Below are 18,661 nucleotides of genomic sequence, written 5' to 3' on the forward strand. Positions count from 1 at the left end.
TTCAGTCTTCCCTTCCTGTTCCCAGTGAACTTTAATGTGCTTCTATCAAGGTAGATTTAATTGCTTCTTCTAGACTACAAGAGAAACAAACTAACTCTCTCTGTGTGGGAGTTGGTCTTCTCTGGGTTAACTCTCCCAGACACCTTGATTATTTCAGGACTCATCGAATCACTGGGTTTAATTTCTGTTGCTATAATAAAACATGATACAAATAAAATGCCGAAAATCAGCTGAAGGGCTAAAGAATTTATTTTAGTTCACAGTTCCAAGTTATAGTCTCTTGTAGCAGGGATGTGAAGGCTACAGTAACTTGAAGCAGTTCTCACATGACTGTCACCTGACACCCACAATCAGAGCAGAGAGAAAGGAATGCATGCTCCCTCACGGCTCCCTTGCTTGCTTGTGCTGGCTTAGCGTGAGTTTCTCACGCTTACACAGCCCTGGACTCAACGCCAGGAAGTGATGTCCACTCTGGGCTGGGTCTTCCCAGGTCAATTAACATAAGACAATCCCACATAGACTGACCTCATTGTGATTCTCTTCCTAGGTTATTTTAGGTTGCATTTAGTTGCCAGTTAAAGGTGACCACCACATCCATGTTGTATGCATAACCACTTTACCCCTTCTTGATCGATTCATATGCCTGAGGACAGCTGGGGTTCAGCTCATGTTTTGGTAGTCTTATTGGTGAAAGTTTCAGAAGCTAAACCCATGGAGTCTCACCAACATGACTGGCTATTTTTAGGGTTTTCTTTATTTTGAGACAAATGCCCTCTGAATGTGGGACTGTGGATATGTGCTGCCATGCCTAGCCCAAATAGTTCTCTTATTTACTTATTTGGATTCTTGGGATTGAATCCATACAAATGCCAGGCAAATGCTCTATACAGTGCTACATCTCTAATTACCAGTTTTTATTTCCCTCATTTTATATCTTAAAGAGTAATCATCTTCAATTTTGATGAAATGCATTTTCTTCCTTTCCCCTTTTGTTGTGTTTTCTCTCAGTGTAAAATATCTGAAGTTTCTTTCTGACCAAATCACACATTTCCCCTACCATTCTGTACCTCAGGCTTCACACTTGAGCCTGGGATCCATGTTCACTTTTCTCTGTGGTATGAGTTATGGATTGAAGCTCAGAGTTTTGCAGGTGGCCATGTTTTAACCCTAATGTGATCGATTTGTCTGTTTTGATGCAAATATCACACCATTTTGGTTATAACACTTAAACCAAAGAGATTCTATATGAGGCTGGTGAATTCAAAACGGCAAGGTGCTTCTATCAGGATAGACAGAGACTCATTAGAGAGACATGGAGGTGAAGCGGGACTTTTGATAAGTTTTAAAGGAAAATCAGTGGGGAAAAGGAGAAGAGATTGTCTTTCCAACAGTGACCAGCCTGGAAAGCAGAAGGAAGCCTTAGGTGTGCATCTCATCTGACTGTTCTAAGGAGCAGCAACTTTATCACACAATGCCTGTCAGTCCATACGTTGTCCAGATTGTAAGTCAAAGTAATCATTTCTCATCTCCACCAGAGGCCTGTAGCCTCCCAGAGTGGTTTCCTGTTCATTGACATCCTGTCTTTACTGGTCTGACCTTTTAAACAGTTTTATTACATTTATTTGTTTGTGTGTATATTCTGTGTTGAGGTCAAAGACAATGTTCCAGGCGGGGTTTCTCCGTCCACTGTGTGTGTCCTGGGGATGGAGCTTAGGTTGTTAGGCTTAGCAGCCACACCTTTATCCATTGAGAGAGTTTCACTGATTTTTAAATGTAGTCGTTCACGGATATTATGTTTTATCTGCAAGAAGCACATAATACAGAATCTGTCTCCTCATGCTTTGAGGTGGGTTCTCACTGCACCTGGAGCTTGTGAATTCAGCTTGGCTGTCTAACGAGCACAGTTCAGCCCTTCTTCCACGTCCATCTCCCCAGCATGGGGATAGCAGGCTCCCACAACTTGTCTTTTGTGCTCACACTGAGGATCTGAACTGTTTGGCACGGCCGATACCTTGTTGATTTAGCCGTCTCTTCAGGCCCTCAGTCCTTTAAAAACCACACTTTAGAGTTTGCACTTGATGATCCCAGCAGTTAAAGTCCCTCATGTCTGCCTCTGCTTACACATTAATTCTCACTTACAGCACCTGCGTGCCTTGTGCCCGTGATATGGGAACACCGAGACCTGGGCTGAAAGCAACACCTCTTGGGGTGGAGTGGAGACTGTTTGTTTTGCTTCTCCTAACTCTGCGAGACTCTAGTCTAAGTGATGCTCCTGAAGTTAAGGTTTTCCTGGTGTCAGCCCACAGGAATCAGGGAAGGTCTCTTCTGTTTATGGAACCAACTGGAAGGACTTCTTCCCATTCCCTGGGGGGGTGGGGGGTGGGCTGGGGGCACTCACTTCTCAGTCACAAGTGTGGTAAGCGCATGGTCTGCCAGGGGCCTGAGATCTCTGCAACAATAAGAACTACCCCCTTGACATCCACTAAGGTCCTGTCCCACCAAGCTAGGGGCCATTACAGGAATTACCCGGTCTGGAGAAACTACTGCGATGAAAACAGATTTACCCAGATTTGCTCTCTTTACAATGTTAACTCTTCTGTGCCTTCCAACCAGACTGTCAGTCAGTACGTTGAAATCTGCTTAATTTTAAAGAACAACTTACTTGTGGTTTCAGTTGGTTTTGGTAAGGAGGGCTGTAATGGGACCGGAGTGTTAGGTGAGGGCTCTGAACCCAGGAGACCGGCTCGAATTGAATCTGCTGTGCCTTGTTAAGAAGTTGTTTTAATTCCTAATATTTTTGAAGCTCTGATTTTGATCAAGCCGATCTAGACTTTTGATGGAGTTCCTAAGTGCTGGGAGAAGTTTCCCTTCATCTGTGTGAGAAGTTGCCCATTTCGATGTATCCACAAGGCTGCCTTTTCTTCTTTCCTTACTCAGAGATGGTCTTGTAGAAGAACTCTTCCCTAACTTCAGTCTCCCAATGTCATGAGCAAATAAAGACTTCCTCTGATACTCTTCTAACATACGTAAATATATACAGTCATATATATAGAGAGAAGGATTCAGTTTTATTTTTGTGATTTAGACAACCAGGGAGCATGAATCAAATGTGATTTTTTAAAAATTTGCTTGATCTAGTTATAACTTAATGTTTTTGAAACTACATATATGCGATTGGATTACTCATACACATTTTGCATATAGAGATTTTATTTGATTGGAAAACCCTAAAACATAATGTAGAATTTGCATAAAAATCAAGGATCCCTCAGCTGTTTGCTGTTTTGAGCTCCCCATTTAAACTCAAAGTTCATTTCAGGGCCTTTCCACTCGGTTTCATTTCTCTCTCCCTCTCTCTATTCCAATGCTATGATGAGAACGGCTGTTTCATTAATGACACCGCTCACGTTAAAAGAGAGGGAGTTGAAAATTCGGGGTCCGTTTTGAGAGTGGAAATGGAAACACGTCGAAGCTTCTTGCTTGCATGACTAGTTACTTAGATGTTAACTCGAGGTCCAGAGATTCACAAAGTTCTCGGAATGCATCTGTGCCAGGCCCACAGCAAGCAACTGGGCCGTGGAATTGGGTTTTGTTGATTAACTTGTGGCTGTCTACAAGCATGAAGTTCTCAGAGACTTGGATGAGGAAGCATCAAATGCTAAGTAGATAGCTCCCACAGAGGGGAAATGACAGGCGTGTGTGCGTGTGTGTATGTGTGCGCGCGTGCATGTGTGTGTGTGTGTGTGTGTGTGTGTGTGTGTGCATATGTGTGTGCATGTGTGTGTGTACGTGCGTGCGTGCGTGTGTGTGTGTGTGTGTGTGTGTGTGAGTGTAGGGGACTCAGTCCTAAAGGGCACACTTGACCCTGAGGACAGGATTCTATCCATCATGAGGGTCTACCTTGTGCATTTGCTATTCCTGTCTTCAGTCAAGATGGAATTTACTCAGTTGAGAAGTCCGTGAGGTAAGATTCACAGTCAGGTGAACAGTGGGCCTGAGCTCAGGTGGCCTTTGCTGCCTATGCCCCGCACCACATGTGGCTGAGACCCTGTGACCCATTGGCCACAGCCTTAGGGCTTTGAGCACGGTCACAGACATCTCTCAGCTTCTCTCTGCTTTGACATGTCCTTAGAGCCACGAGAGGAACTGGCTCTAGGACCTAGCTCTCCCTTGGATGAGCGTGTCGAGGCCATCCTGTTCACCCACTTGCCAGGTCTCTCCTTAGATCTCACTACAGCAGTATTATAGAGCAACAGCAGGGCTAATGCATTTCAGCGTGTCGAGACTCATGACAGAAACCTCAACCCTCCTAACTCCTGAGTGAACCAAGGACCTCCACTCCACACTGAAGTCCTCAGGCTCATGATCTTAACCTACCAGTCTTCAGGAATCCCTGATGCACTGACCTGGGCAAGAAATGCTCACCGTGACTGATCTCCATGAGACCAAGGAGCACAGGGACCCTGAAACACGTGGCGGGGACCCAGAGGAAGCCGAAAAGGCTTGCATGGAGCCGATGGTTCAAAATCCGAAGGGGCTTCTTTTTAAAAGTATGAAGGAGAAAATGGATCAGCTCAGTGTCACAAACTAGATGTGACTTTAGAAAACTAAGTTGATCTTAAACTCAGCCTTGAAGAGGCAGAAAGGGAGCAAAGGGGACAGGCCTTGCGTCACGTACTAAGTAGACATGTACTTAGGATTATGTGCATAGTCGAGGTCCTTCAAACCGAAGCAAGCATCCTGGGAGCGACACCCACATCAGCCCCTGCTGGATTCTTTAGAAAGTGGGGCTTGGGTTCCAAGTGAGCTCTTAGGATGAGGCTGTGAAGAGCCAGCTGAGGGCAGGGAAAGGGGTGAAGAGACACTTAACGAGACTGGACTCAGCCTGGGCCCTCAGGACCTCTGAAGTGGGACTTGTACTGTACAGATCGTCCTACTTAGAGGTAAATATGTCTGAACCACGGCACACACACACACACCCCCACCAGTCAGTCAGGTGGAAAGTTTCCCAGGTATGCACAAGCAAGTCAAGTCCCCACTGGCCCAGAGGGTATGCATGTCCCCAACAGCAGAGGTAGAGATGGGTAGCCCCAGGGAGAACTGTTAGATGGAACTTCACAGAACCTGGTATGCCCTGGGGTTCCCTGAATGACAGCGGATGAAAAACTGCCCAACCAGGCTAAGTTTTTAATGCAGCTGCTTGTGGGGAGGTAGGGGCCCTACACATACACTCCTCTGAGAGGATCAAGAGAGATGGGGACAGCCCTAGCCCAAGGCTAAACAAAGCATCTCTTCAAAGACGGTACCAGAGTCTCTCTCTCTCTCTCTCTCTCTCTCTCTCTCTCTCTCTCTCTCTATATATATATATATATATATATATATATATATATATTCTCTTCAAGTATGACAGGGTCCAGATCCCACTTTGATAAGACTGACTGGAGGGCCAAGAACTCTCCTGACAGACCCCAGCCCCTTTGATTGAATGAAGTCTCAAAGGTTCAGGATGTGTGCTGTTCATAAAGCCTGCAAGCTGGCTGCAGTGACCAGTGGTCTTGGGGGCAAAGGTGAGCCTGCGTACTGTGGGGGACTGGGTGACCCCACTGGTCCCACCTCCCTTCCTTCTTTTGTGTGCTTTGAAATCACTCAGCAGGAGCTCCGGTGGGCTCAGGGGGTTATGATGAGTGAAATAGCAGCCTGCCTTCCCTCCCCTGATAGTTTTTCAGGGAAATCTGTGATCTTGACAAATGGGCCAGAGGCTTCAGAGCTAGCCCCTCCACCCCCACCCCAGAGGATGACAGCTCCTGGTCCAGGCTGGGAAGGCAAGTTTCTTTCAAATGTAGACACCCAGTGAAGAACAAAAAGCCACTCTCTCATGGCTGGTGCCGAGAGAAGGTGGCATGCTGTGTGTTCTTCAGTCCTGAGTTAAAAGTCCGCTGTCAGCCCCGGTGGCTGGGTCTTGGAGGAAGCTCAAACACACAAGGCAGGAAGAAGGCTAAGCATGCCACCTCTTACCAAGGATGTCCTGTGGAGCAATATGGGAGTCAAGTGCTTGGAAACTGAAGCCCTTACAGGAAGGCAGCCATCCCTTAGGGGATCTGCCAACGTCACCTGTGATAGTGGCGGCGATGACCTCGTGTGGTTCTTAACACAACTGTAGCTTACATGCTCAGCAACCCCAGGAGGGGAGCGGCGATTGGGCAGATCAGGGCGGGTTCTAGAACATTTTCATCACCACACAGAGTTCTATTTGGCCAACTGTCTAGCAAGTAGCGAAGGACCAGAATCTGACGACACCACCATTTTCCTACATGGTTGTGAAGCAGTGCGGGTAACCTTTAAACATGATCTCAGGCTGGGGGCCTGCCTCAGTGGGTAGAGCTCCCTCTTCATATATGTGGAGGCCTTGCTTCCTGCCTCAGCACTACATAAATCATGCATGGTGGCCTTCATTTGTGATCCCAGCACTCAGAAGGATCAGAATCATCCTCCATTGTGGAGGAATTTCAAGGACAGACTGGGTTCCAAAAGACCAGCTCCAGTTCAGCCCCACATTTCCCAGTCACCCCCAGGGCCTTTCCAGAGTTCCTGGCGCACACCCTTCCACACAACGACTATAGATGCACCTCTCTGCCCCACAGGTGTGAAGGGAGTTTCTGGCAGAGAGCCAAACGACTGTGCAAGCCACCCTGGTTGCCAAGAAGAAGCTGTCTCCCCCACCGACTTGAGGGGTTAGAGCCACGGGGGACCCTTGGGAGGAGTTCGGCAGAAGTAGCAGGTAACATTTTCCTTGGTGGCGAATCTGGACTAAGTGAGCAAAGGCATGGGGCCCTAGCATTTAAATCAGGAAAGTAGTAGACGGACAGGGCAAATCCAGTAGATGAAGGGCCACGACGGTTTTTAATCTGTGAGACAACCAGCCTTGATCCATGGAGGATGGCGGGGCATAAGAAATCAAGATGGCAATTCTGGGCAGTGCAAACATGTCCCTGCCCTGGCTGCAAGAGCCAGGCCCTGCAGAGCTACAGCTTCCCTCTGGGATCTGGGAGTGTGTGCACCAGGTGTCTCTACCTCCCGCATCACTGGACAGGAAGTATGCTCAGTTCTTCGCACAATCCCATCATTGTAAGGCTCTAGGGATGGAGGCAGTGGGGCTGTCAGAGCCCAGGACAAGTACTATGGTTCTGTGAGAGGCGCGTGTCTAACACTTACCTGGGCGGCAATCAGGACAAGGCCCAGAGGAAATGGGGCACGAACTCATGGAGGCCACTTCCTGGAATAGAGACACCCCAGCACCCCAAACTCCAGTCCCCGAGCAGCTAGGCCAAGTCAGGGGACTTTTCTGGAACACCACAGCTTCCCCCTTTCACACAGCAGTGGTGACTCCAGCCTTGGTCTCCGCTTGAAGAGGGTTGGCTGGAGCTGTCTTTGAGAGGCTGTGGGGCCCATCTGGCCAGCAGCAGTTGAATTACCTTCTCTCTGTGTCTGGTGGTTCAAGGGCTGATTGGAGCCTTTGTCGGGTGCCCCTGTTTTGACTCTTAGGGGCCACAGTGGGGCATTTACGCCACCTCTGTGTAGCTCCAGCACCCCCTACAGGCAAATGGTACTTGCTCCACCCCATACCCAGTCCCCAAAGTCTTCTCTCCTGTAGAGAAGAAGGTGGGCTGTAGTGCCTCTTACTCAGAATCGAACCAATGTAGGTCTAGGTACCCACTCCCACTGTTGGATGGCCAGCTGGAGGAGGCAAAATACTGCTTTGGTTAAGGGGTCCAGATCCAGGAGGGAGAAAGGGTGGAGTGCAGAAGGATGCGGGAGCTCAGCTCTACTCTCTCTCCATCGTCTACGGCTCTCACCTTTGTCCACGCCCCACTGCTCTCTCTCTATTCAGTGAAATCATCTACTGTGCTCAGCGATACCCTCTGTGGGGGGCATCACACTGCCCAGCATGGGTTTACCTGTACACCAGAGCAAGAGGTTCCTTCCATACAACAGCCAGAGTTACCGTGAGGCTGTGCCTTCTCGGTGGGCCTTCACGTGACAGTACTGATGGCATCTCTGTGCTTTCCAGACTCTAGGGCATGCCTCTTCAGCTTGCAGTTGACTGTTAGGGCCCCAGTTCTCAGAGCACCTCAAGGTAAGGAACTCCAGGCACAGGGACCCCACATTGAAGGGTCCCCATGTGAGAACCATGGCCCTTCCTGTCTGGCTCTTCATTCTTTGTCTCTGTGCTTCATCATCACATATCTCCATGAGGGTTTGGTTCTAGGGTTTTCTTTCATGTGGCAGGGAGCTCCAGTAACATGCTTGACTGGACTCTGCTGATGAGCTGTCTGGGAGCTTGTGGTCATGTCTGTCCATGGGCAAGAGGTTGCCAATGGTCATAGCCGAAATAAATGGGAGCAGCTGAACTATGCCAGTTGTCCCCCAGAATGGAGGTCTCCAGCTCTCTTCTCAACAACTTTGGAATAGTGAGTCCAACTGTATTGGGAGCTTACACCAGCCAAGTCATAGGCCTAGGCTCGGTGACCTACAGGTGGGAGGGACAAAGAGAGCCCCCGTCCTTGATAGTAGGGGAGACAGGTTGGCTGGCTCCTTGTCCATCTTTGACCAAGCCATACTGGGAATGGAATAGGTGACCTGTTTTACTTCCATGTGGAGTTTGACTTTAAAGCTTAGGCACATAGGCTCTGGCCTGTAGGTCCAAATCGTCAGTATGAGATCACAGTAGCTTCTGGGTACAGCCTTACTTTGCAGCTTCCAAAGCAGACAGTGATGTTGATTACTAATTCACACTCTTGTGTGACAGCACGGTATGCTGAGAGACCCATGGTGAGTAGTGCTCGTGCTATAGGAGGAATATGAGGCCACTCTCATGAGCCTTGGGAGGAGACCAGGGCCTTTTTATGGAAAGGTGGGTGTGGTTTTCTGGCTGGATATTGAGCACAAGGAAGAGAATGGTCAGGCTGGAGATACAGCAGAGGTGGGTAGAATGTAGGAGCTACCATGTGGTGTTGTAAGGGCACATCATCACCCCGCATGCTTGCTGGATGAAGGAAAGTTGTCCTGCTGGCCCATCCAATGCCACCACAAGTCTGGTCTTCCTATCCCTGTACAGTTCTCCCAGACAGCCTTGGGGCTTGTCACATGAGCTTGTCTCCTGGATTCCCACTCTGTTCTTTTCTTACACGGACAGCCATCACTGGAATCATGCATTGGTGAGTTCTTCGGACTCTTTACCAATATCATTTTCACAGATCCCAAAGGTTGGGAAACTGCACTCTAGCCTTCGTAAGTCACTCTCATCCAATCCCACACAAGTGATTGATTGCATATGTTTCTGAATGAACAGAGGGCTGGGTGCATGCAGACGTCAGTGCGCAAACAAGCTTATCACCTGGGACCTCCTCAATGGCAAACACATGTGGCAGGGCATTGCAGTTAGCCTAAGCCATAAAAGAATAGAATCACAGAGCTGGGAGATTGTTCATTGGGTAAAGTGCTTGCTGGGGAAGGGCATAGGCCTGAGACCATCAGTCCCTTATACCTGAATGAAAAACCAGGTGTGTAATTTCGTAATCTCATCACTGGGGAGTTAGGGACAGGAGACTTTCTGGGCTTCCCTGAGAAGTCAATGTGGACAAATCTTTGAAGAACAGAACAGGTTCAGTGAGAAACCTTGTCTCTTTTACACACACACACACACACACACACACACACACACACAGAGAGAGAGAGAGAGAGAGAGAGAGAGAGAGAGAGAGACTTTCCACTTCCACCTACCCTAAGCAGCAGGCTCTGTAATATTCTGGGATTCTCAATCTACATGGGGCCCTTCAGTGTCCCATTAAGAGGAAAGCTGAGGGAGTCATAGGTAAGCCCTCTCATGTAGCTTTGTGGGCAATGCAGACATTCGGCTCCATATTCCCCTAGAGCGTGCCTTGTCTTACCCTATGGCCCCAACCACGGGACTATGTGAGCCAAAGAAAAGAACGCCTGCTCTCTGTGGTCCTTTCCAGGCACCCCTGGGAAGTCCTGGCTCTGCTCATGGGCACTGGCTTGATGATAGAGATACAGGAGTCTTAGGGACACAGAGTGGCCTTAGAGAGCCATTGACTCTGTCTCTTATCAGCTTGAAAGCTTCTCTTAGGCTGGAGGGAGGCTCTGTATCCACCTGGCAGGATGTCTGAGAGGCCCCAGACATCCCCTCCATGTCCCTCCTCTTGGAGATAATCTACTCCGTACAGTCCAAATTCAATGGTAGCCTACTGTGGCTTTGTCACACCCCCAAGAACAAAGGTGCGAGCTAATGAATAAGACCAGGTCTCAACAGGAACAGAATCCAAAGATGGATGGCACTAAGTTACTTTCCCTCTGGGACCCCAGCTCTAGGCTTGCACTCCATGTAGGTAATCGTGCCCTGCACAGCCTGCAGGGCTCTCAGATGTCTAATCTCTCTTGTCTGATATTTGAGCAGCAAGCCGAGCCAGAGGACAGGGTCCCTAGTGCCCATTTTCAAAGGCTTCTTGTCCCTGCAATTAGTCAGAGCTGGGAGCATTGCCACTGCAGGGCAGGTGTGAGCCTGCAGGGAGAGGTCTACACAGTGGCCCAGAAAGAATTAATCACTGTGTGTCTTTATTGAAGTGTCAGAGGGGACCTCAGAAATCGTGGTAGGGCACGTCAGCAAGCTGGGGTTGACAGAGTCTGATGGACACCTGAGTTGCGGGGTGGGAAAGCATGTCAAGATAAATGCTGCTTGGAAACCATGGGGTCGAAGGGTTTCATTACCCGTTGCTCACCGGTAGGTGAACGGTGTCAAAGACAAACCACTCTAACTTCAAAGGAAGCCAGGCTGGACTATGGTGGTCTGCCATTAATAAATGACTGTGTTAGTGTCCTTTGATAAGGTGGGTGCTAGAGAGAGACATCTGAGCTGGTTTCCAGTGGTCAGGATGACTTGATAGCATGCCTGTTACTATGTGTGCCACTGTGAAGTGTGAATACTTGCCAACTGTGCGTATTTTTGACTGGGAAGACCTGCAATCATGTATGCCTGTGACTGTGTGTGTGTACCTGTAATGGGTATACCTGTGACTGTGTACCTGTGGCTATGTGTACCTCCGACTGTACCTGTGGCTGTGTTCACCTTTGGCTGTGTGTACCTGTGACTGTGTACCTGTACTGTGTATACATGTGAGTGGGAATGCGTGTGCCTGTGTGTACCTGTGGGTGTACGACTGTTTGGAGGTGAGGGAGGAGGTGCTGCATCCCAGGGCAGAGTAGTATGTGCCAATTTGTTTAGGGCGGTTCAAGAGGATGTAATTGGTGAAATTTGATGGAATCTAAAGATGAAATTGAGAATCCCCATTACTTTGGGATGAGGGATTGGCCAATCCCAAGGTAAGAAAACCATGGACTCTGGCTCTGGAGGCGCCTATGAAACTGGCGTTTCTAAATGCTGGTCAAGGACACACTTTCCAGAGAACAAGTTAGATCCAGTAATTTGTTGTTGTTTTTTTGTTTTGTTTTGTTTTCTTGGAGACTCTTGCTGTCAATAACTTGGAATGACACAGGGAGAGAGGATTTTTTTTTAAAATGTTTTAAAAGATGTTTGTTTTCCTCTCTAAACCATTCCAACAGCTCAGAGTTAATCATTCAGATTAACAGATGGTGTGGTGATGAAGCTGTCTGTAAGCAGAAGGCGAGGGAAGTTACAAAGGATGGAGACCCAAGTCACAAGATTCTACACTGATTACAGACAGAGGTATTCCTGAGAACAGAGAGAACACAGTCTTTTTTCCCCTTAAACCTAAACCCAACAGTGTCTCAGCCAACTTTTCAGCAAAGCAAGGAGGGACCTAGAACTTTCTATGTAGATACTAAGACTTTCTGGATCTCCCAATACAGAATATGATCTCTTTCTCTCTCTCTCTCTCTCTCTCTCTCTCTCTCTCTCTCTCTCTCTCTCTGTGTGTGTGTGTGTGTGTCTGTGTGTGTGTGTCTGTCCTAGGAAGCAGATTTAATCTTGCAAACCTAAACTACCTCATTGAAAGGATGGGTTTTTAAATAGCAAATTACTGAATATAGCAAGAAAACATATGTCTACCTTATAAACCAGATGGTTGGGGTGCTACCAGATGGTTGGGGTGCCACAAACATAAGAGTGACTACCTAGCTGGAAACAGGGAATCCCCCCAAGCCCCTCTAATAAACTAAGTGCTAACCCCATCGCCCTCCTTCCATAATCCCATTTCCTCTGCTCCTCCATTCATCTTCTGTGCTGGCCTCCTATTTATGCCCCCCATGTTCTCATCTTTGACTGCCTCTCCCCTATGTCTTTATTCCAGACTCAAACATGCCCGTCAGAATAAGTTTCACTGTAGACTCCCCTTCTCCACCACTGTACCTTCTGCTATTTCAGTTACCCATCACCTAGACTGGTGAAACATTAAATGGAAACTTCTAGAAACAAAGTTTGTAAGTTCCCAGACACTTTTATAACATTGTGTCATTATAAATATTCAATTTTATTTCTAGTTAATCTCTTTGTGGGCCTAGTTTATAAATGAAATGTGATTGTGGGCAATGGTGTTCAGGTCAACACTAAGTCCACTTGGGGCTTGGTATTGTCTGAAGCCCCGGTCACCCGTGGTGGGTTTTGACACATATTCCCTGTGAGGAAGGGGACAGCTGTGAATTGATTGTTAAGTGAAAATTACAGCCAGGATGTTGAAGGTCGTGGAGTTGATGGAAGTGACCATGGGAAGCCCACTTCATTCACACTCATGGGGGGAGTCAGGGCAGGTGATAAAAGAACCGGAGAAATCCAACAAGGATTACAGTGGGGAGAGAGACTCAGGGGTCTCAGGCTCAAGAGAAGCCCCTTGAAGAAATTGATGGAATCTTGTAATGTGTTTATGAAGGGAAAGAACAAAAAGCATCTTTCTAGGAAGACTCAGTGTAGAAGTCAATTGAAAGTAAGGTAGGCCCTTGGGCACCTGGTAGTTATGTGTCAAATGCACTCCATATTCATCAATACCTAACTGGCTTTTATTGATATTCCCAGTTAATGCAAAGCTTGCATCATGACCTCTAATACTAGGTTCACTCTGATCTCTGCACCTTCGCTGTCTTAGCTTTCCAAGACAAACCCTGAAAGTTATTCTTTCTGCCTCCAGTGAGATCTTGGCCCCCATTGTTCATTAGCAAATCTCAGGTGCCTTCTTAGGAGCCATGATTTCAGGAGCTGTGCCAGCAGCCTCTGCCTTCAGGTGCCCAATGCTGTGTTCACTGAGCAAACACCCAAACAGGGCCTCTTCACGTTTCTGCTGAACTTCATCCAACAGTTCAATTAGAAGCCAGTTTCCAAGACTTCAAGATCGAGCCAGAAGGGCTGGGGTGTAGCCCAATGGTATAGACATTGCTTAGTATGTATGAGACACTAGATTGGATCCCTAGCACAATAATAGATTGGACAGATAAATAGCTAGATGTCTGTCTATCTGTCTGTCTGTCTGTCTATCTAAGTCAAACCAGACATAGTGGCATATGCCAGGAATCCCAGTGCTCAGGAGATGAAGGTAGTAGAATCAAGGCTTAGGATCAGGGTTCAAGATTTCCTTGGCTCCAGTTTGAGTCTAGCCTGGGATACAGGAGATCCTGTGTCCAATAAGCAAGCATGGAATATGTAAGTTAGATTGAATAAGGCCAAGCACAGGCTTGCTTTCTCGTTGTGCTTTCAAGCTTTGTCAACCATGGAAGCATGCAGACAGCAGGTGTCTAGCTTGGGCAGCAGTGGAAGACCAGCAACATTCAATTTCACAGACCCATAATCGACAATCTTAGGGCACATCAACTGTTACCTCGTTTTTACAGATGAAAACTCTGGGGAGATGAGGGTAGCTAGTGCAAGCCTACAAAATGCCACTTTGCTGCACTTCAGTCCTTTCCCACACGGTAGTAGGGACCAGGGTCTTGAAGGATATGCTTATTCTTTCCAAAGGCAACCCCTAAAGCAAAAAAAAAAAAAAAAAAAAAAAAAAAAAAAAAGAAAATTACCTATTATGAAAAGTGTAATTGAAGATTTTGGAAAAAAAAAATCTATTCTTGGGTAGGATTTGTATATACAAATCAAAACAGGAATGTCCTCAGACAGTGTGTTGGCGGACAAGNGATATGCTTATTCTTTCCAAAGGCAACCCCTAAAACCAAAAAAAAAAAAAAAAAAAAAAAAAAAAAAAAGAAAATTACCCATGATGAAAAGTGTAGTTGAAGATTTTGGAAAAAAAAAATCTATTCTTGGGTAGGATTTGTATATACAAATCAAAACAGGAATGTCCTCAGACAGTGTGTTGGCGGACAAGCCAAAAGAAGGAGGGGAAAGGCCATCTGGTCATCCACCCACCCAGGCCACCCTGAAGGTAAGCAGTAAATCCGCCCACAGAAGACAGGGTGTGACAAGGTCTCAGGTGTCCCTGCTTCTCTGTGAGGCGTGGGCCTCCTGGCTTATCACTAAGCCCCCGAAAGGCCTGTGAGATCGGGATGGATTGGTTTGTTGTGATGGGGATTAGGGGAGGTAATAGAGTTGCGGTCTTCCCAGGTCAGGGGAGGGTGAGACACGGGTGTCACAACGTCATTTACATGCATATGTGATGGAGCCCAGCCTTTGCCCTGAACATCTGAGTCTTGTCTTACAGCTTGGGGACAGGGGGGCAATTTTTCACCAAATGCCAGCTTGAGCCAGCTGGAGCCAGCTAGCTTAAGACTGACCTTTCAAGGCCATGGGGAAAGTTCACCAACAAACCTTGTTCTGAACGTGATTTTTCCACTGCATTTCCAAAGTCAGAGTCTCACCTAAGAAGAGAAGCATTTCAGGCACAACTTGTGTATGTACACACACACACACACACACACACACACACACTTCATATTCCCATTAGGAAAGACAACTGAAGGGGGTTGGGAGAAAGATGCTCAACATTCAAGACCATGGACTGCTCTTACAGAGGACCTGAGTTGGATTCCCAACATGCACTGGGGCAGCTCACTGTTGTCCGTCAGAAAAAAAAAAGCAACTGAAAACTCTGTAAGTCTGTGCAAACCAAGGGCTTCCCGCCCCCACCTACCCCCAGCAAGCCTGCTGAGGCGGTGTGTCGTGTGACATGGCATGTGTCGTGTATGCTTTGATATGCTGTACCCTCTCTTTCAGAACATAATTTGAGGGGAGGCAGGTGGAGATGGGCGCCACATCCCTGGGATGTGTTTGTATTTCCAGTGGGACATTCTCTTCTTGGGGAGCTGGAAACGAAGCCGCTTCCAGTCTCATTATCATTCGCCTAATATCGCAGTTATTGACCCAGGGCTGCAGAAAGAATCTGGTAATTAGCTTGGCCCCGTTGTTGAGTTTCTATGTGCATCTCTCGAATGGATGACATATCCGCTTTGATTATTATTATTGAGATTCCTTGCAGTAAAAGGGCCTTTTCCATTAAGTGAGCCCTGTCCTGTTTACTCAGAGCTGGGGCTGGGGCACATAGAACATTCTGTGGCAGAAAGAGTGCTCTTATACATTTCCTTAGAAACGGGTTTTGCGGAAGCAAAGGGAGAACATTGATGGAACGGAGGTTAATTATTCGGATTTTCTCTGGGTGGATTGGAAGGCCTGCGGCTCCTCTCAGTACACAGACTAAAATTGGAACACTGAAGAGGACCCAAGTGCGGCCCTGTGCCTGATGACACATCCAAAGTCACTGATTGAAGGAGATGTTTTGTAGAATGGTAAGAAGTACATTGGGTTTATGGTTTGCAGTTTCCAGCAGTCAGCATGGCTTACAGCAGTAAGCAGATGTTCTCCCTGCTCCTCTGAAGGGAGGCTTTAGAAACCTCTCTTAAAACTGAACTTCTGAAGAAGCCTCTCTAGTCTAGAAGGAACATCGGAATCTGTACTTCTGAACAAACTCGGAGAAATGACTTTGTCCTCATTGTGTGGATAGGGAAACAGAGGCTGAAAGAGGTGTGAGCCTAGCGACCTGCATGCAGTCTCTCCCGGAAGGAATCTGACGGTTAGCATACTTGTGGGCTTTCCTCAGTTGAAACCCTGCATGTATGCCCAGGGGTGGAGGCACAGATCAATATTCTCAGCCCTGGGGATGCTATGGTGTGTGTGTGGGGGGTCATTGTGAGTTTGAGACCAGCCTGGTCTATGGAGTAAGACACTGTCTCAAAAAGTAACAAATAAGACACAAAACCCAACAAACTAAAGCCAAAACCAAAGAACAAAACAAAGAGAAAGGGGAAACAAACAAACAAACAAACACCCAAAACAAAACAACAACCCCCAAAACCAAAAAACTAAAAACAAAACAAAACAAACACCCAAAGCAAAACAACCCCCCCAAAACAGAAAAAACTAAAAACAAAACAAAAACAAACAAACAAAACCCCCACAACCCTCCACCCCCCAAACCCCAACTAATCAAAACACTAAAAAGCAAACAGGGTTGCATCCACTGTGACCCCTAAGTAATTATTGGCTTATTCTCTTCCAAGAGCACTCAAAAACAAACAACAAACAAACTCCTTAAGTACAGAAACTGTTCATCATTTCATCAAGGCCAGACTGATCTGGTGTGCCCTAAGGCAGTATCAACCACACCACAAAAAAAAAAAAAAAAAAGGCCTTTTGGTGAATACATTGTAGCTAGAGCCCCTTAAGCTAAGGCCCAAGATCTTGCACTGCACCTCTGATGAAATTTGCTAGTGTGGAGAGCCCAGGAGGCCGGTAGATCTGACCTTAATGTTGAGAGAAAATGGGTGTGTGCAGCAGGAGAGGAGGGTGCACAGTAGGGTATGAAAACATTCCTGGTGGCAGAAAATTACTGCCTCTACCTCAGGCTCTCAGGACCAGATGAGCAGGAAACTGTGCCCTCAGAAATCGAGCTCAAACTGGGTCCCAGTCTTTTCTACAGCACCTGCCACCGAGCCTCAGAAGTACCTCCCTTAATAAAACGTCTCTGGCTCTGCTATTCTCCACGTGTCCCTGGTTTAGTTGTGTTCTGGACACAAGAGTCTGGAAATGACACTGCTCCTGGCACCCCAGTTCCTTCCTGTAACGCCACAGTACTTATGGGTTCACCCCAAACGCACGGGCAGATGGAGCTAGAGGAGCTGGAGTTGAGACTTTATCTTCTAATTTTTTGTTTTTTTGTTTTTTTTTTTTTGTTTTTTGTTTTAAAAAGGGCGTGGGTGGGAGGGAATTAATGATTTCTCTTGAGTGACTTCCACAGTGGTGGGTGCTCCCTTTATATTGTTGCCAAACCATACATAAGGCTAAGGTTTGGGCAGCCCACCAGCCCATCCAACACATCCTCTGATGAAATTGGTGTTTGGACACATCACACAGGCCCTGCCTTCTGTGTGGTGGAGGGATCGTAGGGTGCTGGTATGGAGGCCAGAGATGATGTCTGGTTTCTTTCGCAATTGTTTGCCACCTTGCTTTTAAGATGGGGTTAACCGCTGAACCTGGGACTTGATCAGAAGGGTACCTCTGCCTTCTCAGAGCTGTAACCCCAGTCCTCCTGTTGTGTGGTAACCACTGGGCTACCTCCTAGGCCTCCTCAGCACAGCCTTCCAAATTGCTTGCTAATTAGTCTCTGCCAGTAACATATTAGGAGATCCCTTGTCCCCCTCCTTTTTCTCATCCAGATGGTTCCTCTGCCCCGCCCCCCCAGGTGTGGCACAGGCTGCCTTTGAACCCCCAAACCCCAGGCCTCTCCTGCTGCCCACTTGTTTCTCGCAGGGTTCCCCCCCCCCCACATCTGCCCCCTATGCCTCAGAGTTGGTAGGAACTTGAGAGTGCTGCTAAGAATCCTTTTCTGTTTAGACCTCAGAGAAGTTTCTCCTGAGCAAACCTGAAGTCTACTGGGTACAATTTGATGTTCCTTCCAAATATTAATTGATTTGTTCTCCGGCAGAGGCATGATGTCTCAACCTTGCTCAGGGACAGTCTTGTCACTGCTAAGGACACAGAGCCACGCAGGACTTCCTCTGTGCCTGGCCAATTCATTAAACCCGGTTAGCAATTTGCAAAAGAGATTAATTGATTTGCAGGCTGCTGAGCCCTGAGTGTTAGTCAGCTCCCTCCTGGCAGCAAGCTCAAAGAAGCTCTGCCCACCCCTGGGAACCCAAGAGAGCCAACAGCAATATGGGAGCCTCTGGGCAAAGATTGGGATGGGGTTACCTTCCTTTCTCATCACAAACAGGAGCTTAGGCATGGCAGTCTCAGTCCTTTCTGGATTACGTGGTATGGAGGGTCACAACAGGGACTTCTGGGATAAAATGTGAAGAGTGGTCACAGAGAAAGCGGATTTCTTAAAAGTGTGTGTGTGTGTGTGTGTGTGTGTGTGTGTGCAGGTGCACACACTCCACTTTGTTTGTTTGTTTGTTTTGTTTTGTTTGTTTTCAGAGAGAGGGTCTCACTATGTAGCCCTGGCTGTCCTGTAACTCACAATGTAGACCAGGCTAGCCTTGAATTCACAGTGATTCATCTACTTGGCTCTGCCCTCCCAGTGCTGGATAAACTTGTATAACACCATGGCCGCCAACTGAACCCCATCTTCTTCTTCTTCTTCTTCTTCTTCTTCTTCTTCTTCTTCTTCTTCTTCTT

General features: G+C 47.4%; 1 protein-coding gene across 1 annotated transcript in view; it reads left to right on the plus strand.

The window, feature by feature from the left end:
- Znf831 (zinc finger protein 831) overlaps positions 1-18,661 on the plus strand; it is a 112,448-nt gene that overhangs the window by 51,322 nt on the left and 42,465 nt on the right. Inside the window, exon 4 of the mRNA XM_021194967.2 lies at positions 6,642-6,778. Coding sequence (XP_021050626.1) covers positions 6,642-6,778 — 137 coding nt within the window. The remainder of the gene's footprint in view (positions 1-6,641; positions 6,779-18,661) is intronic.

The sequence above is a fragment of the Mus pahari genome, chromosome 3 (assembly GCF_900095145.1).
Source record: "Mus pahari chromosome 3, PAHARI_EIJ_v1.1, whole genome shotgun sequence".
Lineage (NCBI taxonomy): Eukaryota > Metazoa > Chordata > Mammalia > Rodentia > Muridae > Mus > Mus pahari.